This window comes from Ascaphus truei, chromosome 9 (assembly GCF_040206685.1).
Source record: "Ascaphus truei isolate aAscTru1 chromosome 9, aAscTru1.hap1, whole genome shotgun sequence".
NCBI lineage: Eukaryota > Metazoa > Chordata > Amphibia > Anura > Ascaphidae > Ascaphus > Ascaphus truei.
The window spans coordinates 25261172-25284627 of record NC_134491.1 but is presented as its reverse complement, the minus strand read 5'-3'; the positions used below and the strand labels follow the sequence as shown (position 1 = coordinate 25284627).

Genomic DNA, 23456 nt, shown 5'->3' with positions numbered 1-23456 from the left:
ACATGAACAGGGCGTATTCGTGTAATCACGTGACGCAATAACTACTCCACGGAAGCCATGTTTTGTGTGGGCATTTTGCCCTCATTTTCAGTACTGCAAATATGTGGTAAAGAAACGCGAAATTCACAAGTGCGCGTTTCCGTTTTATTCTGAGACGTTGCAACAGGCCCCCTGGCAGCGATGTTAACAGACCGCATCATTCGACTCAAAGATCAGCTTCATATATACATTTTACTAGTACTTATTATGGCTAGGCATTGACCTGTTGATGTTTCTTCTACTTTTATACGGCTAAGTCCCCGCTGGCACTGAGCGCGCTCATGCGTGGAAAGCGCTCCAAGCATGAGCCGGGTGTCCTGCTTTTATGCGGGCGCGGGGCATTGCGGGTAGTTGAGTCGCGGGTAAGTATAGATTTGTTGTTTACCTAAGCGCCAATCGCGGCTGAGCGTGTGTGCACAAGCGGGGTCTTACATATATCTATATATGTAAGTCTCCGCAAGCGCCGCCCGCTCAGCACTAGCGGGGACTTTAACACAGATCCAAATATCCCTTGTCATTTTTCCCCTCTTAAAGCAGTTCAAGCAATATCCTACATGTTTTGTTTTTTTAATAAATCAGTCCTGTACTATGAGAAAATACATGTAGCATTTAAAAAAAAAATGTTTTAAATACATTTTTAATGTATCTTAGGGTGAGTCCCCAGTCTTCACTATGGCACTCGCGCCAGGGGGGGGGGGGGGGGGGACGTGCACAGCACTACACCGCGATCGGCGGTCTGAGGGAAGGCTTGCGACGAGAGGGGGCGTGGCCATGACATACCGCGGCTGGTTCGCCCTCATTGGCTGAACCGCCGACGGGGGCGTGGCCACGCCTCCGTCGCAAATGCTAATCTCAAATTCCCCTGCCTGCCTGAAAACCTGTCGCGCACCGCTGGGGAAAGGTGTGCGACAAGGTAGGGACTGGGACCGGCCTGACTGGGGAGGAGGGAGGGGGGGCGGGACTTGATTGCACAGTGCACGCCGTGGCGTGTGCTGTAGTAGTTACTGGGACCGGAGCCTAATGTAGGAAGCATTTCCAAAGTGACGGCCCCCTTCCCCTTTTGATAGGCTCTTGCTCTTGAGCCCCGCCCCCTCTCTAGCAGTCCACCAATTGTATCTTGTAACTGCCTAGTCAATCATATTCCAGGACTCCATTGCCCAAAATGTTGAATTAAATAACCCGGAGCAAGCACTCGATCTGCAGTTTAGCTAATCATTTGTCAGTTTGCAGATTATATTAATGCACATATTGAATGGGGAGGGAGGGGGGAGGTAATACACCTGTATTATGGTAAATAACCTACTCCTTCTGGTGCCAGGATTTTGGTGTGGTTATCACTGAACATTATAATTATAGGGGGATGGAGTCACGGTATAGAATCGTCACATTATTAGACCGTGTGATGCTCTGCAGACCAGGGAGACTCCTAGCTCTGGCCAGCTACAGTTGGATGTCTATACAAATAGATGTATAGTTACTGTACCTGGGCCTTCAACAGGCAGGGCTTAGCCCACATCCAGCCTACAAAAGGCCTTGGTGTGACCCATGGACTTTCTGTCACTGTTAATTTCATACCAGTTACAAAAGCCAACAAGTACAGATTTTCACATTGAAACTCAATTGTATTTGAATTTATATGGTATAAGATGCTTGTAAACTGTTTAAATATTATATTTTCCATGTATCAAATTAAAATACAATAAACTTGTGGCCCCTTTTCTGATCAAGCCCATTTGGAAAAATAATTGAAGGCATAATTACGTATATGGCAACAACAGGATCTGCTCAGCAAGGTACAGGGCGGATAAACAGTTTTTAAATGGCAGGACAGAACCACCAGACAGGAAAAGGCTGTATTTTTTATTTTTTTCTCCCGTGGAGAGCAGATCCTTCCGTTGGCAATCCGTGCTGATCCTGCAGATCCAAGATACACAGTAATACTATGCCCCTTAGGAAGCAAACAGATTAACTTGTAAGCTTTGTAAACCCCAGTAAAATAGCCCAAACTCTCCCTCAATTACAGTTCTCCTTCCCAGTCAGTGTGTGGTTCAGAGTTCAGTACTGTTTGAGCTGCACTGTATGGCTCTCCTTGTCCATGCCAGAAAAGCTGTTAGCACATTTCCTGGTGGACAGGTATGGCATCGCCACGTGCTATTAAACCTTGTGCAGCAGAAGCATTAGGTTCATCATAAAATCGGGGGATTCTGCTCCGATGCAAAAATAATAATAAAATTGTTGGAAGGGCACGGTGCTGTCCCCACCACCTGTAAACAACCTCAGTATCACAGAATAGTCTTCTACCCTTCATCCTAGACAACAGAAGTCACAAAGTATGAGGATTAAAAAAGGGGTCAATCTCTGCCTCTGCAAAGCCTGCCCCTAGAGCCATTCAGAATAGACTTGATCAATCTTCTTGCTGCATGTGCGAGATCACATCTTGTCATCCCATGATGGGGACAGCTCCTTCTGCTACTGTTGTATAAACAAGGTTACTTTCCTATAGGTCATCCTTGAGGAGTAAATCTCATAGCCACCACTGCCAGCAGCGAGGGGGAGGTTAATAATTGTTAATTACAGCTGGAGTTGCTCACTTCTCCCTCAGGACACAGACACCAGCGTCACAGCGCTGAGTGGCCATCGATGTCACCACCTCCCAGCTGTCGACGACAGGATCATAACACTCAACACTGTTCAGCAAGGAATTCCCATCGTAGCTGGAAAAAAAACAGAAGAATATGCGATGAACAGATGTGTCAAGCTATAACTTAGGGTCGCCGTGTTTGATAATAGAATGTGAGCTGACCTCCCCTTTGAATTACAGTTCCATATTAAAAGAAGGTTGGGGGTAAAAACCAAAAGGACAAGTCCATCACATTTAACCTATGTTTAATTCACTTGAATGGAAATAGAAAGCCGATACCCAACTTTCTGTAATTTTCTTTTCCTAGGAGAGTCCATCCATGGCAGTGTGCACCAAAGGGTTAAATGCCACCCTCCAGCTGAGTTGGGACAGAAAGCTCTACCTGTGGGATGACCTATAAATAGCCCCCTCCTTTCCTCCTTAGGTAGTCTCAGTACAAAGGCCGAAATATATAACTAGAAACAATATTTTAGATCTAAACTTTGGGAGGGAATTGGTCAAAACTGCCATGGATTGACTAAGAAAATAAAATTACAGTAAGTTGGGTATCAATTTTCTATTTTCCAAGATGTCCTCATGTCAGTGATCACCAATGGGACTTGCCAAACTAGTACATAGATACGAGGGAGGGGGGTGGTTGGTGTCCTAGAATAAATCACAACACTGTCACTTAAAGGATCATATTTAAGTGGTGACAATTGACTGCAGGACCTACCTGCCAGAGCATGCCAATAATGGCCTGGCTGGAAGAGTCGAAAGCCCGGGGCATAGCCGAGGTAACCCAGCCAGGTCTTTATTGGCCAATAATGCCCTGTTCTGAGGGGGATTACTATTATAAGCTTTTTTTTTTAACATTACATTTCTCATTAAAAAAGACATTTGTATAGTCATGTTGATATTTATCAACATGATATTTCTAAATGTGCTTTGGCTTTTACTGTACTTCATTCAATAAAATGGTAAATGCGTGCGTACACGCGGCAGACAGACCCCTCTCCTGAACAAGCAGGGAGCGGGAAGAGTCAGTTCCTTGCTGGTGCCTTCTGTCTGAGAGCTGATCTCATTCAGTGCGTAGGAGTCTTGATGGGAAATAAGGAAAAAAGTTATTTTACAGATGAGTCTTGTAATTCACCAATCCTGCATGCCAACGTTACGGTTATCAACAGGACTGCTTTTAACATTAGATCCATGTCTGAAGCTTGAGAAAGGGGCATCCGTTAGAGCACATGATACTTTTGCCTGCGATATGAATCGCTGTGTCAGATGACATTCTGCCCAAGGAATAATCGAGGCATGTCTTCTGTAGGAGCATGGGGCTCTTTGTCCTTCCTTATGTAGGTCACCGTAGTACAGTTGTCTGACCGGATATTTAAATTGCACCATTGGAACTGTTGTGATTAATGTTTGATTGCTGACGTGTCGTGACTTCCAATGGCCATTTTCCTTGGGCTTCTCTCGGTCCTGAGTTGGGCACCACAGCCTGTGCCACCTACATCTGTCATAAGTACCAACCAGACCTGATATTGTAGAGCAGGGGAGCGCAAACCTTTTGTGCTGTGCCCCAGTCTTCCCTGCTGCATCGCCCGTGCCCCCCCTCCCTACCTCAGAGCTGTGTCAAATGACGCTGCAGGGTCATGTGACGTTGGCCTTTTTACAAGGAACATTGGCGAGTAGATAGCTGCTTGGATCGGAAGGCCATCAATAAGCTGCTGGTTAATGCCTATCTGGCAAGTTTGTTTTTTCATACTCTTATAAACTTTTGTCTTGCCGGTATGGTCTTGAAATCCCGACAGTACCCTCTGCAGACCGCATTGAACACCCAGAAATTCATAATAGTTGCCGGTCTTCCTTCTACATGGGATGTTCGAGCTCCCATCATCTCATGCGAATTCCTATTCGCTGTATATGAGGGACCACATCTTCCTGGACTATGAAAGAGCATTTGGCCTTCGTGCCAGTAAGCCGTACTTGAGTACCCCCTTCCGGGCCTGTAGATTCTTATACCTCGGCTTTTAGCCCTCTCGTTCATATTGGAAGTTAGGGCATTAAGTCTTCTTTTCCTTTCCTGTGGTAGGAACAGACTTTTGCCTCCAGAGGCACTCTCAACGCTGGAATCTAACTTCCTGCCAAATAAATAGTGTCCATCGAAAGGAATTGAACAGAGATGGTCCTTTGGAGGATGAACCGGTCTGCCAAAGCTGTAACCAAAAACACTCTTCTGGCTGCGACGGACATTGTCAATAATCTTCCTGAATCCAGCGATACTTCCACTACAAAATCCACTGTCATTTTAAGTTCAGCGAGTGCTCCCACTATCTGGGTTCATTTAACCTTCCTATCCAGAGCCACCTCCATATTAGCAATCCATAAACTTCATTGCTCTTGACACAGATGTTATGGCTATAGAAGGCCTGCAGGCTGTGCCTGCCGAAGTAAATGGTTTCTTCAAGGCATTCTACATCCACCTGTTCATAGCATCTCAAAAAGGAGACGGCATCTTCATCCGGCTGGGACCATTCTACCGTGATCATATCCTTCACTACATCGTGAAGCAGAAAAAATCTTGGTTCACTATGTAGGCGTTCCCTAGGTTCTTAAGGGGAAGGCTCGTCCTCTATCTGTAAGCGCTCTCTTACTGTTTTGAAAAGCGGGTCTGAGCTCTAGAACAAAGGTGGATGACGCCTCAAGTGAAAGCTCATTCCTTGATTGTTCAGGGAGATGTAGACTAGAAATATAAGTCCTTGATTCTGTTTAGCAGTTCAGCTATTTAATAACTCCTTTGCGGTAACATTCGGGGCTTTTGTTCATATGTCCACCGTCTTGCTGCTTCTGCAACGCAGCGGTGATGTCACAAGCGACCTACTACTAAACAACACAGCTGCTCTCCTTGTCAGAGAGTAATAACCATCACACCATTTTAGTCGAAACGCGTTGAGTGGGAGTCTGTGGAGTGGGACCCCTACCTTTTTCCACTACAGGAGGCCCTGGCTATTTGTATTTTGGTCTTTTACACCTACGCTCTAATGGTGATGTATCTGCATCTTTAATTTTGGGCAATACTGCCTCCATTTTTGCATCTACTGACTCAACAACGGTTATCTCATGTTTTGTGCACAAATCTGCAGTTTGTGTAATGGAATAGACGCATGCTTGTTATAGCGCTACCTGTGTATGTTGACTACCTTTGGTGTATATCTTGACCATTTTACGTGCCTTTGCCTCATGGAACATATGTATTGGTAGATGCGAGTCCCCGTCCTCTTTTAATCCTTCTCCCCTTGTTTTTAAACCTACATTAATACATTTTGTATTGTTATCACTCATTTGGTATGCCCACGTGCTTCTTCATAAGGATGCTTTTTTGTTGCATTACACATTTATTATCCTTTAGCACCACTGTCTATTGATATAATACCATATACTAAGACAGTTTTTGTGCAACAGTTACGTACTGTGTTGATGCGGTATACTTTGTGTGTACACACACACACACACACACACACACACACACACACACACACACACACACACACACACACGTCGTGAGCTTGTCCTATTTTTTTTTTCTCATTCCTCGATTGCATTTCCAGCTCCATTCTGCTGAATCGCTCATCCTCTTAAGAAAGAGTCCTGCGGTCTTTCCAGGATACTATACAATCTTGCCCGCTTTCAGCCTCAATGCGATTTCGAAGAGTCTGCCTTAATGCCACTGGGTTACCGCTTCCTTCATTCACAAGATGAAATCCGACATTAGCTGAACTGGGGCCTTTTTCCTGACAGTCGGTTTTGTAGGTGCTCTGGTCACAGTATCCTCCTGTTGTAGTCCTGGAGTACTGACATATGAATCTTCATAATTACAGTCATCTCTTCTATAAAACAAAAATCACACTAGTACTACTTTCTCTCTGGGGCTTACTTTGGGACTTTAACAACAACACTCTTTGTGGCGCTTGTATCCATGATATATCCTGGCTAGGATCCAACAAGCTTACAAAAATCACTTTTTAAAAAAAAGTTGTTCCTATATAGTTACGGTAAGTAAGCTTGCAGCAGTTACACCTTACTTTGCAGCACTTGAGCAGGCTTTCCAGCATGTGCTGTCCTCCGCACGTCCGTAATCTTTCTGCAGACTAGCAGGGCAGCGATAGCATCTGTCTGCACAGCATTTTAAAATCCTCCGCTGACATCATCGTAACCTCTCGCGATATCCCCTATGTCGTGCTTCCACACCGTCGGGCTTCTTCTGGCTTGACATGCTCGCACCTGCCCAAGCGACTTCAAGAGCTGCGAGCCTCAGCGGCTATTTGCAGCATGGCTTTCCGACGGCCCCATGTAACAGCAACTCCTTGGAGTGCAGATGTCTGTGCTTCAGCGGGACAGGCAGACAACTCTCGTGGATCAAGTACGAAGTAGTCAGATAAGTCCTCTCTACATTACAGCAAAAAACTAACCTCTAACTCAGTTAGGTAGGACAGAGGAGGGGAGGAAAGGAGGAGCTATTTATAGGTCCTCCCACAGGTAGATCTTTCTGTCCTATCTTAAAGGGAGGGTGGAACCTAACACCATTGGTGGCCACTGCCACAGGGACAATCGGGAAATACTAATCTTATATTTGTGCTCAGGGCTGTAGACAGATTTCCCGGGGCCCAAGACTACAGTGTCCCCCTCCCCTGGTCGGCCGTGTTGTGAGCCCAATTTCAATCCTCGCGATCCCCCCATTTCATACCTCACGTGCCCCCTCTATTTCCCTCCCTCTTCAAGTGTATTTTTCTCCCCTCAGTCTCACCTCTTACCCCCCCCTCCAACAATCCCTCTCCCCCTCCATCAATCCCTCCACCCCCCCTTTCCTGACTCACACCCTCCCTCCTCCCCTCCGCCCAAAACTGTACTTCGTATTGAAGGTGTGGTCTTTTGTGGGTGAATGGAACAGTGTACAGTGTATCCATAACAACCTGAGCCAATCAGATATGTCTGAGGTTCTTACACTCCTACTTGGGTTCTCAGAGCGCTCCGATTGGCTAATTATCAGTTCGATACACACCCAGCGATGGCGTACAGCCTCCCGCGCAGCACTGTTGCTCCAACGTAACAGCGAGGTGTAGTCATGCTGGTCATCGTGGTCCAGGAGTCTGTGCGGATGTTGTAGGCCTCAACGGAGGAGAGATGTGCAGTGCCGTCAAACCCGCCCACCACATAGATGTGATCATTCAGCAGAGATACGCCAGCACCTGCAGCCATAGGCCAGGAGTGGGGATATTACACGAGTGAGAGACGAGCGCAGAGCCATAAATATAGGCAGACAGTGAATACCAATGGATTAAACGGTTAGGACATTCAGATTGTTAAGTGCATGTCTGAGTGTATGATAGGGAGTGGTAGCCTCTCACCTGAACGTTTAGTGGCCATGGGTGTCACATGGCTCCAGTGGCCTGTGCGAGGATCATACCGTTCCACAGAACTCAGTATGTTTAGTCCGTCATAACCTCCTGAAACACAAAGGGAGTCCATAAGCGAGGTACACAGCAGGGGGCATAAGAAAGGAGTGATGCCAAGTATCGAGAGGTGGATCAATGTGTGCAGGGAGCTGGGATTAGATGGCGAGTGGTGCGGTACAGGGAGCTCTGGATTATATGGCAAACCATACAGTAGATGGCCTCCCTTTAAGCAGGGGAGAACAAATCTTCTCCCTGATCTCTCTGCTAAACCCAGACTTCTCACCCAGGCAGTAGATGACTCCATTGGCCACAACGAGCCCTGCCCCCTCACGCGCTGTTTGCATATCTCCCAGCATGCTCCACTGGTCAATGTTGGGGTCATAACGCTCCATACTCGTGTGACGCCGGCTCCCGTCAAACCCACCAGAGACGTAGATCATATCTGGAGAAAAGGATGCTCCATTAATGAAGTGAGAGGAAGCTACCTCACCGCCTCCATGAGGGCAACATCTCATCCACTCCTGAAAACAGTAACCCCAAATGCTTGAGAGCACCTGCCCAAGCAGACAGACAGCAACCACCACAGTTAGAGCTGTGCCCCCCTCCCCCAGGTACAGAGAGGGGCCGAGAAGCCCCATGTTCAGCGGCTGCACATTATACACACGCGGATTGTTTTGTTATTATTTCTCTTCCTGTATACAGCTCACTAAACATGTTACACAGAATACTTGTAATTAAATGGCATGAGCCACGGTCTAGGACATTTTGCAGCCGCCGTTTAGACACTTGCCGTTTTCCCGCCAAGGTAACCGGGGCTAATCTTTTCCCTAAATACCGTGTCCCCAAAACTCCTAACCACGTATCTTAGGGGTGAAACAGAAGGCGGCTGGACAGCACCTGTGAAAGGTTCCATTCCGCATGAGCCCAAGTGCAGAGTGAGCACGTGCATTTTTCCACTGCCAACTACTAACCTCCCAGTGTGGTGGCCCCTGCCAGTCCCCTCCTCACATTCATGGAGGCCACCGAGTACCAGACGCCATCTTCCTCTGAGGTGTAATCCAAACACTCCACCGAGCTAAGCCGTGAGCGCCCATCATACCCGCCAATCACGTAGACACGGTCACCTAAGGACACTGTGGCCACGTAGCGACGCTTACGAGTGACACTCTGGAGTGGGAAGAGCACGCGTCATGGAGCTGCTGGCACATGGTCAATGACACATTATGTGGACACAGCACAGGTTTAATTCACAAAAAGACAGAGGCTTCAATGTTCATACAGCTTTAAAAAGAAGCGTCACTGTGGGGAAGGAAGGTATCACCCAGTCACCGGACGAAAGCTCGTTAGGGGAATTGGAGAGGTTACTCACCGGGAGGAAACCCCACTCCTGGGTCTTTGGGTCAAATTTCTCCACCACATCTATAGGAGATTGTTGGCTGCCGAATCCCCCAATAACAAGAAGAACCTCATTAGCACCTGGGAAACAGAAACATAACAGTGTCTCCAATGGATGGTGTCATGATAATATCATGAGATATTATGTATTTTAATCAATCTGGTGCTTCAGGGATTAATGTAATAAAAGATTGTATTTTTAAACTCAATGTATTGGGTTTATGACAGGTGAAAACTTTTCCTGGGTCTGTGCCGGTCTTCAGAGAGGACTAAATTGGGGGGGCCTATCACAGATGGCCCACTAAAAGTGACACGTGTAGAAGGTCATAAATGATAACCGGATGTATTCCCACGGGGGGGAGGGGCGGGGGAGAAAAAAAAACAAACCTCCCCCCGCCAAAATCCAAGAAAAATGCATTTACTGTAATTTAAAGTTCTTGTAATCCTTTTTCTGCAATCTAAGCACTGGGTATGTATGTATATATGTATACGCATTTAATAAGTGATGCTTTGGGGCTCTGAATAAACTGTTGCACGCTCTGGAGAGAGTACTTACATTTTCGGACACATTTTTCTACAACAGATGTGTGTGTTAAGTGCATAGTTTTATCTATAATAAACCGGGACCCAAGATCCTGGTAGATATTAATTTACATATTTTGCATATTTCTTGGGTCGTGGATAGACATGAATGCAATTGAGGAATATTAACTCATTGAAAGTACCTTGCGCAGCAGAAAGTGGACTTGGCTAGAGTAGCCATGTGTATTAACCATGGTTGCATATCTAAGTCATGTGCTCACTTGTGTGCTATTCGTGACAGATGGTATATGGGTTCGGATTGAAGGGAGATATTGTTCATTTGAGAGACCTTTGAGAGCCATGTATTAACCCTTTATGCAGGTCACGTGCTCACAGGTTTGCCTTATGTGACAAATGGGAAAGACTAATGTCCCCACTCCTTGCAAGTGACCTCCAGACTAACCCAGACGTGTCCGGGTTCTGGGTCCCTGCATCTGGCTTCGCAGCTCTGGCCGCAGGTGGAATTTCTTTGCTTCGTCCACTAGGTCCCTGCACTGCAAACTGCATCGGATCAGGGACTGGAAAAGACGAGACATGTCACACAGTGACAGACAGTAAAGACCACATTCTACAGGATGACTTCCTACATTAAAAAAAAAAAAAAAAACGGAAGGGGACAGTGACACCCTGTACCTCAGTGTCAATGACATCTGTGATGTAACGCGGGGTCAGCAGGGGCATGCGCACGTACTGCAGGAGCTGAGGCAGGGATTTCTCTCGCTTCTGCTTGGAGTGTTTCACCCAGTTTATCACAGCCTCAAACACAGGCTCCTCCGAGTCTATCTACAGGGATACGGGTAACGCAATGAGCAGACAATCTAACACACAACATTAATAACGTTCTTTAAATACCTCAATAAACAAAAAGATTAAAGAAAATATAGGACCCTTTCAGTGTGAGATGGGCAGGCAGATTATTGGAGAGAAGGAAAAAAGCAGAGGCATTAAACAAATTCTTTGCCTCTGTGTTTACCAGGGAGGAATCAATTGTAAAAATCGGACAGAGTCCATGTCTTGAAAGGCTTAGTTTGTGTCAGGGTGCTGAAAAGAGAACAAGCAAGAGCAGAGTGAGGGAGAAGGTGAGAAAGTGCACAGGAAAAGAGGGACTTCAGGGACGTCATACACTCCCCTGTGGTACCTGAATCTCATCACAGCAGATCAGCTTTTCCACCTCCTCCTGGTGCAGAAGCATGAACTCATCGTGATGAACCACCTCCGGGAAGTGCTTCTGGCTATAAACCTCTGCTGCCTGCATCAGGTCCAGGCAGCTATGAGTCTCCGCAAAGTCTCGGATCCCCAGGCAATTTGATGGATCGAGCTGAGACTCCAGGAAGTCACAACACGCCTGTTTCACGCCTGCAGGGGACACAGCTCACACTTTAACCTGCAGCTGGCTCCAGTCCCTGGTGCATCCAACCGCTTAATCTGCAGAGCCTAAGGCTCAGTGTGGACACGCAAAACACATGCAACATGTATACATTTAGGATTTGAAACATTTTAGGCTAAATCAGGATATTAAAGGAGATGTACAGTAGACTTGCATTTTACACAGATCAAAATTGAGAAACGCAAGTAATCCCACACTGCCCAACATCTTCCAAACCTTTCCCCTCTGTGACAAACAGACACCAAGAGCGTTACGGACTATACTGTAATATAGTAGAGTAATAACCAAATGTACAAGATGCCAAAATATACAGTGATAAAGGAATATTAATTAAACCTGCAACACTTAATATAAAAGGGACCTCTTTGCTCTGCCCTTTCCTCCCCTCTCAGCTGTGATGTTAAGTGGGTCTCTGCTCTTCCCGATCAGCTGTGTAAATGTTAAGTAGATCTCTCCCCCCGTTTCTCACCTTTCAACTGTAGTAAACAGGCCGCTGGCAGCAACTCCTGCACGTTCTCCACTGTCACGTGGACAGTCTCCGTGTACACAAAGTCCAACAGGATCTCCATGGTGGACGAGGTCAGACCCTGGATGTCCACATAGGGTTTGTCCTTCTCCGAAAGCTGTGGGGAGTAACGGGGCATCAGAAGTGGGGGCAGAGGCCAGCACCCTCACCCTTTAGGGATTTGCAAAGAGTTTCAGTGTGGAATGTAACTAACAATTTACTGGTGCAATATGTCTAGATTTTGCCAGGGCTTTAGATACTGTTGATCATGCTATCTTTCTAAACAAACTTCAGTGCTCTGGAATAGGGAAGCATGCTTTAAACTTGTTTCATTCCTACCTATCAGGTTAATCCCAACACGTGTCTCGGGCATTAACTCCAACCCTTGGATATCACCTGCGGTGTCCCGCAAGGCTCTGTTCTGGGGCTCCTGCTCTTCTCAGTGGTCATCAATGATCTACCTACAGCTTGTAAGGGAGCTTCAATAAACATGTATGCAGATGACATGCACACATCCCTAGCCTTTCCGAACTTGAACACGTACTTCAATCTGATTTTTTGAGACTTGAAAATTAGATGTCTCAAAACAAACTGTTTTTAAACACTGGCAAGACTGTAACAATTGTATTTGGGATCAAGACTAAATTTCTAGAGCTACCAATGGCTGAGCTTCAGATAAGAACCAGCTCTAACACCATCCTTGTCCCTGTTACCAATTTTAAATATCTGGGCATATGGTTTGACACACATTTAACATTTGGATTGCAGATTGATACCCTGACAACCAAACCCTATGCCAAACTAAGCATACTTTATAAGAACAAATCCTCCATAAGCCCGCTGGTCACAAAACACATTGTACAACAGATGCTAGAACCAATTATAGACTATAGGGACATAGTATATGGCACAGCACCTTCGCAAACTAGACACCCTCTACAATTCAATATGCCACTTTTTCCTCCAATGTAATGACAACACACATCCCTGCAAAAATCTCAAAGAACGAGATTGGTCATCACTTGAGTCTATGCGCAAAGTTCATCTCGCCTGTCTTGCCTTCAAAAATTTCTTGGGCAAGCTACCCCCATATCTAAACAAGCTCCTCACCCCTACCACATGCAGCACTTATCTGAGATCTGACTACAAGGGACTTTCATGGTCCCACGGTACAACAAAGTATCCGGCTACTCCTCTGGCACCTCACAACTGGAACAATCTAGCCGAGACTCCCAAACCCAGCACAAGTCTAATTTCTTTAAAAAAATAAGCTCTCTCACATTTTTATGTGGTCTGTAACTGTTACATACGCCTATAAAACTTACTCTATCTTCAACTGTTCATGCAATATCTTCATATTTAATCTACAACCCTGTTCACCTAATGCAATGTCATTATATACAATGTGTAACCCTGTTCGTCTATGTAACCATGTATCTGTCATCATAACTCTGTGCCCAGGACATACGTGAAAACAAGAGGTAACTCAATGTATTACTTCCTGGTAAAACATTTTATAAATACATTTTTATATACACAATTCTTTTTTTTAGGTTATACTGTACTTATGTACTATAACGATTTCCTAAGAATTGCAGCCCCTGCATTAATCACAGAAGCAATGGTCCGTTTACTTAGCACTGCTCCAGTAAAATGATTGATGGATGATTCTTCAGTGTGAAGAATCATTTGAATATGTGGTGGATTCTGCCTGATGAATTCTCGTAGTAACCCAACTCCTGCGGCTCCTCACCTCGCTGGTGAACATTGCACAGAAGTAATCGCTGCAAGCAGCCAGTACGATGCGGTGAGCAGGGAAATCTGTCTGATCCACACGCAGCGTCACGTCGCACAGCGTCCGGCTCTTGCGCAGCGAATTCATGGTATTCAGGATGGACTTGGCATGGGAGTTGGTCATGAGGTCTTTGGGGGCCATGGTGCCAGGGGGCGCTGGGAGGGGCAGTTGGAAGCGGAGCCTGAAGTGGGTTAAATTATTTATTAGTTATGATCAGTGGGACATTTCTAACCCTAGCAATCACAGTCTAATAAAGATACCCGTCAAATAATTACCTGTGCATTAGGAAACAGTCATATTAAAGCACCAATTTATCAGAATAAATCACCAAGAGTTTCCTGTGAGTTACTTTTTTCAGATGACGTAATTTGGGAAAACTAGCAATTACTGGGAACTTTAAAGTGATCAGTTACCTAATTATAACAGTAAAACATCAGCAGGGACACAACACAATGCGGATTAAGCATGGGATTCCTGGAGTTAAAGGGATGCTGATGGCGCTGATGGCACAGACAGCCCCCCATTCTACTCCTTTTTCTCGCCCCCCTCCCTATTCTACTCCATGTTCCCTCTCCCCCCATTCTACTCCATTTTCTCTCCCCACTCCCTTCTCCCCCCCCCTCTCAATAGTCCCATTCTCTTCTCACCCCCTCCCCCCCCCCCACATTCTACCTCTCGCCCCACTCCCTTTTCGCTCACCCGGTTACTCCGCGCTCCGGGTTCCCTCAGTCTTTTTCCGTGTCCCCCCCCAGCGCGCACAGTGATGATGTCCCTCTGACAGCGCGTAACCGGAGTACGCGCGTCCTTGTGCAGGGGTTCCTACCGTCACGTGATCATTGAGTAGGCGGTACCACCAGAGCACCCGATCTAAACACTACTTAATATGCGCTCAACAGCCACTAGTGGCAGTCACATTTATTAGCAAGTCCAACTCATTACAGGCATCCCACACATAATGTAGTCTCACTAATTATAAATCAGACTCACTCATTGGAGTGAGGTCACACTCATACATTATGAGCGAGACCAACCTCCAATAAATGAGTCTGCCTTATAATTTAGGTTGGAGTGGCTCAAAGACTAAAGACACTGACTGGCACAGAGTTTGGCTGCGGCCACGCTAGCGCGCGGCGCTTGGCGACTTTAGTTTCGGCAATTCAAATTGTCCCGCCCCCACTCACGCGGTGCGTGCTCGCTCGTGCGCGGGCACGTACGCTCACCCAAGCTTGGCGCTTGAGTAAACAAAAAAATTGACTTTCAAGCGAGCTCAACTTGCCTGCAACGCCACTCCGCCCACCCCCGCGTGCGCTTGCAAAATAGGCAGGACACCCGGCGCTCATGCTTAGAGAGTTGGTAACGTCACCGCTCTCAAGCATGAGCGCGGTCAGCGCCAGCGGGGCCGCAGCCTTTGAAGCAGGGGAACCTGGTTCAATTCCCGGTGTCAGCTCCTTGGGCAAGTCACTTTATCTCCCTGTGCCCCAGGCACATGGGTCAGGGACCTGTGTCTGCAAAATGTCTCTGTAAAGCGCTACGTAAAACTAGCAGCGCTATACAAGAACATGCTATTATTATTACAGCAGAGCCCCGCTCATACGGCGGGTTCCGTTCCATGCCGCCGCCGTAAAGCGGAAATTGCTGTAAAGCGGGGCCCTACTGTACTGTATTGTACCTTTTGTAAACAGAGATGCAGAGCTGTAAACCGACTGTTTCGCTGACAAATGGCATCTGACAAGGAGTTGCGCACGCACTAAAACTGTTGTTTAGTGACAGCCGGATACTTTGCTTCTGTGCACGTCATGCCGAAAAGCGCCGGAAAATCGGAACAACCGCCGAACCTAATGAATATGGGTATACCTTGGGAAACGCTGTGTGAGCGGAACGCCGTGAAGCGGAGCGCCATAAAGTGGGGCCCTACTGTATTTACTCATTGGAGGGGGATCTCATTTATGATAAGGTAGTCTCACTCATAAGGCACACTCAGGTACTGGAGAGAAGTTTGACTCATTTGATAAGGCAGTCTCGCTCATTGTGGGAAAGTCTCACTCATTGGAGGGAAGTCATCTTAAGGCAGGCATTCATTGGAGGGAAGTCTTTACTCATAATTCATACTTTTAGAAGGGAAGTGTTACATATTATAAGGCAGACCCACGCATTGGAGAGAAGTCTTACTCATACACTTAGTCTCCCTATTTGGAGGAAAGTCTCACTAGTATGCCAGACTCACTCAATGGAGAGAAGCCTCACTCATAAGGCAGGCTTATTAATTGGAGGGAAGTCTCTCATAATGCAGATACATGGAAGGGAAGTCTTATATATTATAATGCAGATACAGGGAAGGAAAGTCTTATACAGTATATTATAATGCAGACTCACTCTTTATAAGGTGGACTCTACTTGGAGGAAAGTATCAATCATAACAATCATTGGAGGGATGTCTCACTTATACAGCAGTCTTACTCATTGGAGGTTTCTCACTCATTATAAGGTAGTCTCATTCATTAAAAATGGATGTCTTACTCATTATAAAGCAGTCTTACTCATTGGAGGGAAGTCTCACTCATTAAATTGCAGATTCACTCAATGGAAGGAGATCTCAAACATAAGCCAGACTCACTCATTGGATGGATGCCTCATTCATTATAAATCATTCTTACTAATATAAGGCAGACACACATTGAAAGAGAAGTCTCACTCATAAAATAGTCTTACTCTGACGAAAGTATCATTCATTATAAGGCAGTCTTACTTATTGGAGGGAAATATCATTCATTATAATACAGACTCACTGGAGTGGTTTCATTTATTACAAACTCACTCATAAGGCAGACTAACTCATTGGAGGAAAGCTTCACTCATAATTCAGACTCACTAATTGGAGGGAAGTCTAATTTATTATCACGCAAAATCACAACATAGAGAGAAGTCTCATTGTAAGGCAGTCTCCCTAATATGAGGAAAGTCTAGCTCATTAAGCATTCCTACTCATTGGAGGGTCTCACTCATTATAATGCAGTCTCACTCATTGGAGAAAAGTCTTACTCACCATAAGGCAGTCTCACTCATTAAAGAGGTCTCCCGCATTAGGCAGACTTACTCATTGGAGGAAAGTCTCACTTATTGTAAGGCAGTCTCACTCATGATTAGGCAGACTCACTCATTGAACAGAAGTCTTACTCATAATACAGTCTCACTCATTGGAAAGAAGTCTAACTCAGTATAATCCAGACATACTCGTTTATTATAAGGCAGACTCACAAATTGGAGAGACGTTTCACTCATTATTCGTCAGTCTTACTCAGTGGATGAAAGTCTCACTCATTATAAGACAGACCCACTAAATGGAGGGAAGTCTCACTCATTATAATGCAGATTTGTAGGAAGTCTCACTCATTGGAGATGTCTCACTTGGAAGTCTTACTAATTATAAGGTAAACTCACTTAATGGACATCTCAATCATTATAAGGCAGGTTGATCCATTAAAAGGCAAACCCACTCAGTGGAGAGGTCTCACTCATTGTAAGGCAGACTCACTCAATTGAGAAAAGTCTCACTCATAATGCAGACCCAATTATTGGAGGGAAGCCTCGCTCATTATAAACAGGGCCACCAACGGGGGGGACTGCTGGTGTTGGCATCCTGGGTCCCATGAGTCAAGTGGCCCGCCGCCCGGGCCGCCTGCGTGCCCGTTAAAAACCCCCCCAAAAATGCAATATGGCTGCACCCGGTGCCGGTCTCTCTGATGGCAGCGTCGGAAGTCAGCTGGGCTAAGCTTTCGGCGCGCCGGCGTGAGAGGGAGGCCCGGCGCGAGCGTGAGCAGCAGCGTGGGACAGACAGGTGCCTGCAGCGAGGCTGGCGGCAACTGCTGTGACCTGCCGCCGGCCCCCCACAGTCATTGCCCCCCCGCGCTACCGCCACAGCAGCACCGCCATCTCCCTTAGCACCACCAACCCCGCTGTCACTGCCCCCCCACAGCACCGCCCCCCCGTAGCACTGCCACCCCCTGCAGCCACCGGGCCCCACCCCACAGCACCGCCAGCCACCGTAGCACCACCCGCCCCCTGTAGCACCACCTACCTCAATCACGCCCCCCCCGTAGCACACCCTCCACAGCACCGCCACCCCCGTAGCACACCCCCCCCGCAGCACCGCCACCCCCCATAGCACCACCACCCCCCGCAGCCACCGGATGTGGACATTTTGGGAACAAAAAACTTTTTGGGCACTTGAACAGTTAATATGTGAGTCAAATACTCAGTGAAATCAAACCGTCCACTTGAATACAGTATGCTTTCAAGGTCAGCGCTGCAGTTAAGAAATCCTCAATGTTTACTGCAGTGCCATCATATATTTAGGAGATTGTGGAGGCAAGAAAAAAAGAATTGATTTGTTTTTTATTATTTGTATGGTCCCATGTGCCTGTTGCATACGGACTCTTTTATGCGGAATTTAATGAAACAATATTGTGATCACACACTTGGTCTTTTATGAGGGCAATTATTCACCTCCAAATCTGCAATTAGCAATGACAAGTACTGATGAAGGGTAATGCACTATTGTGGCACCTTCTCTTTATTTCTCGTCTCCAATTATATATATACTGTATATATAAAAAGAAAAAAAGAGACCGCAATATGAAATTTATTTAGATAGGGAAGGGGTGAACAAGGGTATAAAGCGCACTTACAAGACTTAAAATCAAAACAAGCAGTTGTGCATAATTAACACCACCAACGAGGTAGAAGAGCTGTCCCTGGACTGCATCCACAGCTCTTCAGTAGGAAATCACCAGTCCTGAAGTGGAGAATGTCCCGAGCTAGATGAATTGCTTCACTGCTAACAGCCAATGTAATACTCGCGGAACAATCGTGTTGCTGCTTGATGATGTAGTATCGGGTACAAGATACTTCCTTAACGCATTTCGTCGCAGTCTGCGACTTCTTCAGAGGATTTCTGGGAAATCAGTCTGCATGATTGTTCTTCAAAAATAAGATCAGAAGAGCAGTTACGTCTGAGTCTATTAAATTGACTCAGTGGGATATTACGTAGTCATTTTGGATGGTGGCTACTATTCGAAAGTAAATACCCATTAAATGCTACTTCCTTGAAATGTACCTTCGTTTGTATTATATTATCATCAGCATCTACCGAAAGTACCAGATCCAGAAAGATCTTACTAGGATGACTTTGATAAGTAAAAATTAGTCCAAGAGTATTGGTATTGAATTCCTCAAGGGCCAAATGGTGATTACCTTCATCTCTGTCCCAGATGATCAGGAGATCATCAGTGTAACAGCCATAGAATAGCAGGTTCACCCGCAGACATGCATTGGTCCAGATGTATGTGGTTTCCCAAAACTCCATGAAGAGGTTGGCATAGCTGGGGGCAAACCTGGTATCCATGGCCGTGCCACAGGTCGGGAGATAGGTGTGTCCAAATAAAAAATAGTTATTTTTCAATATATATTCAATAATATTGAGTAGAAACACCCGCTGAACTGGCAGAAGTGTGTCATCTAAATTGAGAAAGTGCTCAATGGCCTTGAGACCATTTGCATGGTCAATACATGTGTACAATCTTTGTACACATGTATTGACCATGCAAAGGGTCTCAAGGCCGTTGAGCACTTTCTCAATTTAGATGACACACCTGCCAGTTCCAGTCAATATTATTGAATATATATTGAAAAATAACTATTCACATTAAAGAGGTTTTTATATTGAAAAATGATGAGAATAAATGTAAGCCTATCATTGATGTTAGAGAGTATGCTCAACTAGAAGATCTGGCTGTGTTATGGTCAGAATCAAATGAGGGCCTGGATTTTCACAATATGACTAATTCAGGTGTTGCCAATGGTTCTACTATATTGTGAATGGTAAAGGTTGTCCTATTGTCCAATCACCTTTTAAACTCGTCTCTTTTTTTCCCTTACCAACATAAGGGGAATTATATTGATACTTTTTATAGTTTGGTTAATCACGATTTTCAACAACTATGTAAGAAGCAATCAAGTAAACCTTACAAGAGGAACATCTCTCTGGATGAAGAGTCTGCAATGAGGGAATTGCAAAAAATAGATGATCTTGTCATACGACAGGCTGACAAGGGGGGAGGGATTGTTTTACAAGACAAGGTAGTCTATGTTAGTGAAGCAATCTGCCTCTTGTCAGATGTCACATCATACACCAAAACTAAATCTGATACAACTAGACAATATCAGGCAGATCTACAGTCTGTTCTTAAGGAGGCCAAATCCAGGTGCATTATCACAGATATTGAGTACAAGTTTTTATTTATTGCACATCCCCGGGTGCCTATATTTTATCTTTACTTACTCAAGGTGCACAAATCCCTGATAAATCCCCCAGGCAGGCTTATTGTTTCTGGCACGGACTCGATGACATCCAACCTGTCCCAGTATGTGGATTACTATTTACAGACCCATGTTACATCTTTGAGGTCACACATACGGGACAGCTTGCATGTCAGAGTCTGTCTCAAAGATCAAGTGGCAACCATCTTATGTGTGGGCCGCATGTGATGTCCAGTCACTTTATACCTGTATTGATCATAACATAGGTCTGTCTGCGGTTAATCACTTTTTAGATGGGGATAGTGGAATGTCTCAGATACAGAATACATTTATTCTTTTTATTATAGAATTTATACTCACGCATAATGATTTTTTTATTCCAGTCACAGTTTTATCTTTAAATCTGTGGAATGGCCATGGGCACCAGGTTCGCCCCTAGTTATGCAAATCTCTTTGTCTCTGGGTTGCTGGGAGGAAAGCCAGGTCTGGACTAGTAACCCATATGGGGCGGGCCTGGTTTACTATGGCCATTTCATAGATGATATTCTTATTATTTGGGATACGAATTTAGTCAATATTAATGATTTGTTTACACATTTTTCTGCTAATGCATTTGGATTGGCCTTCACCCATGTTGTGGATCCAGCATCTATTGTCTACTTGGATCTCCTTCTCAAAGTTGACCCTAGTAACATCATTCAAACCGATGTTCATATTAAGGAGGTAGCTACTAATAGCTACCTCCATGCTGAAAGTAATCACCATCGGAGTTGGCTAAAAAAACATTCCGTTTGGCCAATTTAGTCGGTTGAGACGTAATTGCTCAACCGACTTGGATTTTGTTACACAATCCAGTCTATTAAAGGACACATTTGTTCAAAAGGGCTTTGAGACATCTCCCATTGATGATTCTTTTCACAGGGCAGCTAGTTTGGAGAGACTAGGTCTTTTAAAAACAACTAAAGAGAAAAAAACGTTTAAAAATGGGAAAAGGACAAACCCATTGGAATAGTGGGACGCCTTCACCACAAAATTCAGTCAATCATATAGATCTGTAGAGGCAATTTTGAAGCGTCATTGGGGCATCATGACACACGATCCGGTCCTTAAAGGACATTTAGATAAAAAACCCTTCTCTGATTTATAGGAGGGCTGACAGCATTAAGAGCAAGTTGGCTCCAACAAAACTGAGATCCACTTCTAAAAATACTTACAGTCTTAAACCTATGGGAAATTTCAAATGTAACAGAGCGAGGTGCATTACTTGTTCCTTCCTTGATACCAAAAAGAACTTTACATCTCATGTTAGTGGGGAAAATGTCCCCATCTAGGGATTTATAAACTGCCAAACTTTGCATGTAATATACATGCTGTCCTGTAGTTGCGGCCTCCAATATGTAGGCCGCACTACACAGCCTCTTTGTGTCAGGTTCTTGGAGCATAGGAGAAACATAGTGAATAGAATTACAAATCACTATGTTTCTAAACATTTTCTCCAGTGCCCATGATAAGAAAACTGAGGGCCTTAAAATAATGGGATTAGAAGCTATTCCACCATCAATACTGGGAGGCGACAGGTTTAAATCCCTTTCCCATAGGGAGACCTATTGGATATTTAAGCTTCACAGCTTGATTCCAAGAGGTCTCAATGAGAACCTGGACCCAAGCACCATTGTGTAAGGTCCAGGTGTTTTGTAGTCCTTTTTGCTCGTCTGGACTTTAGCGGGTCAGTCACGCCTGTGTGTTCTCTGCACTTTATCCTGGTTTCTTTATTATTTTTATATTTGTCTAAGAGGTTATTTACCTCGACAAAATATTTTCCATCATTTTTTAAATATTTTAACAATTCCATCTCATCATTTTATCATAATTTTTGGCATATTAATTCACAGAATATATAAATACACACCATATGCACTTTATATTTATATATTATTGCACTTTTATATATATATTGTTTTTTTGTAAATGTAATATGCATTTTTGATAGTATAAGGTTTATTATTAAGTTTAATAAGTATGCACGTTTCATTATATAATTTTATGCATACACATTTTTATGTATAATTTATTTTCCGTTTTTTCCACCAATTGTATTTTCTTTTTAAAAAAGGAATATAAATACCTATTAAGCCCACCCCCCCCCCCCCCCCGGGATATCCCGATGAAGTTGGAATTTTTGCTGATGAAATGTGTAGGGTGCGTCCTCACGTTGGACGTTGTGGGTTGAGCCACAGAGGTTTCCCGAAGAGGCAAGCATCGGAATACAGAGAGGCCGTGTGCTGTTGTTAATCTGGTCTCTGTGCGAAGTACAGGTGTCGCGGTGCCCTACATCCGGGCTACGGTCATGCGACTTGTTCTTGTTGCCGAATCTACTTTGGAGGAGTGAACCAAAAATCGGACTGATAGTCGGAGTGTTATAGCAACTTTTACCCACGGAGCACTATGGATTTGTCCCCGGCTGAAAAACGTGGGTTCCAACGTTGACAGACAGGTACTCCGTATATTCATTGCCTTAAAAACAGACTGTTCAAATTACTCCAGGACACGAGGCTTCCAGCTGACGGGCGAGCTGTTTAGCGTTGCTCCCGGATCAGCATACATCTGGGCTTAACTGTCAGGAGTTAGTAATACACCATCCATTACTGGAACTGTTTGTGCATGGGCATTTAATATCAGAGTCACTTACTAATATCTTCCAAGGAGGACATTACAAGACACACTAAAGACATAAGACACACAAATTATCAGAGACTTCACTGACCCTCACTGATTCCTCTTATCCATTCAAGGATTTACTGTAGTATCCACTAACTTCCTTTTTACAGTTATATTTCAAGCGTGCATTTCATGTATATTCATGGTCACATATTGTGTTTTTTATTAAATTGTCATATATTTGCAATTAGGAGTGTGCGCTCACCAATCTGTTTTTCTATACATATACACATACATACATAAAAATGAGAACTGTGTGCTCATTTGCATGTCATTTCACAGAATCCCTTGCTGCAGTGGAAGCGCTGTGTGCTGGGTGATAATAGTGAAAGGCGGGGTTGCAGACCTGTTTAAGACATGCAAATGAGCATACAGTAATATTTCCATTTGCTATATGCTTTACTGTGGAAGGTTTTTGTCACTTTTTTTACCCACCATAACTTAAGTAAGTGTGAAACCGATCCCTGCTTCATTTTGCAAAGCCAGTATAACCAACTCCACACTGAGGAGACCGATTAAGGTCGAAGCAGCTTTTTGTGGGTGGGTTTACTGGCTATGCATCTTAACCCAGGCTGTGCTCAAAGCTATGAAATGCAGCAAGTTTAAGCTTATAGGGGACCATGTTAAATGGTTTTGAAGCAAAA

At 44.8% G+C, this 23456-nt stretch overlaps 1 protein-coding gene and 1 long non-coding RNA gene across 3 annotated transcripts; both read right to left on the bottom strand.

Moving 5' to 3' along the window:
- Window positions 1-1880: 1880 nt before the first annotated feature.
- On the bottom strand, window positions 1881-14633 carry KLHL12 (kelch like family member 12). Of its 2 annotated transcripts, none has more exons than XM_075613904.1 (12): window positions 14479-14633; window positions 13738-13960; window positions 11949-12102; window positions 11231-11448; window positions 10726-10875; window positions 10496-10610; window positions 9485-9591; window positions 9087-9282; window positions 8399-8557; window positions 8068-8166; window positions 7665-7908; window positions 1881-2753 (listed from the first exon to the last, which is right to left on the bottom strand). In XM_075613904.1, exons 2-11 carry the CDS (start codon window positions 13918-13920, stop codon window positions 7706-7708), a joined length of 1584 nt encoding a protein of 527 aa, XP_075470019.1. In that variant the 5' UTR covers window positions 13921-13960; window positions 14479-14633; the 3' UTR covers window positions 1881-2753; window positions 7665-7705. The 2 variants fall into 2 exon arrangements, with proteins under 2 accessions (XP_075470019.1, XP_075470018.1); XM_075613903.1 differs by having other exon boundaries at window positions 7722-7908.
- Window positions 6164-7423, bottom strand: LOC142502650 (uncharacterized). Its single transcript, XR_012803817.1, has 2 exons — window positions 6745-7423; window positions 6164-6549 (listed from the first exon to the last, which is right to left on the bottom strand). It is a non-coding gene; the product is annotated as an uncharacterized LOC142502650 (long non-coding RNA).
- Window positions 14634-23456: the final 8823 nt, after the last annotated feature.

What these genes read in the sequence shown, in the direction of transcription:
- KLHL12 (XM_075613903.1), bottom strand. Translation starts at nt 13,920, where the DNA reads ATGGCCCCCAAAGACCTCATGACCAACTCCCATGCCAAGTCCATCCTG. An exon ending in CTGTTTACTACAGTTGAAAG is followed by an intron (nt 11,449 to 11,948) that starts GTGAGAAACGGG and finishes TGTCCCCTGCAG; the next exon opens with GCGTGAAACAGGCGTGTTGT. An exon ending in AGGAGTGGGGTTTCCTCCCG is followed by an intron (nt 9,283 to 9,484) that starts GTGAGTAACCTC and finishes TTCCCACTCCAG; the next exon opens with AGTGTCACTCGTAAGCGTCG.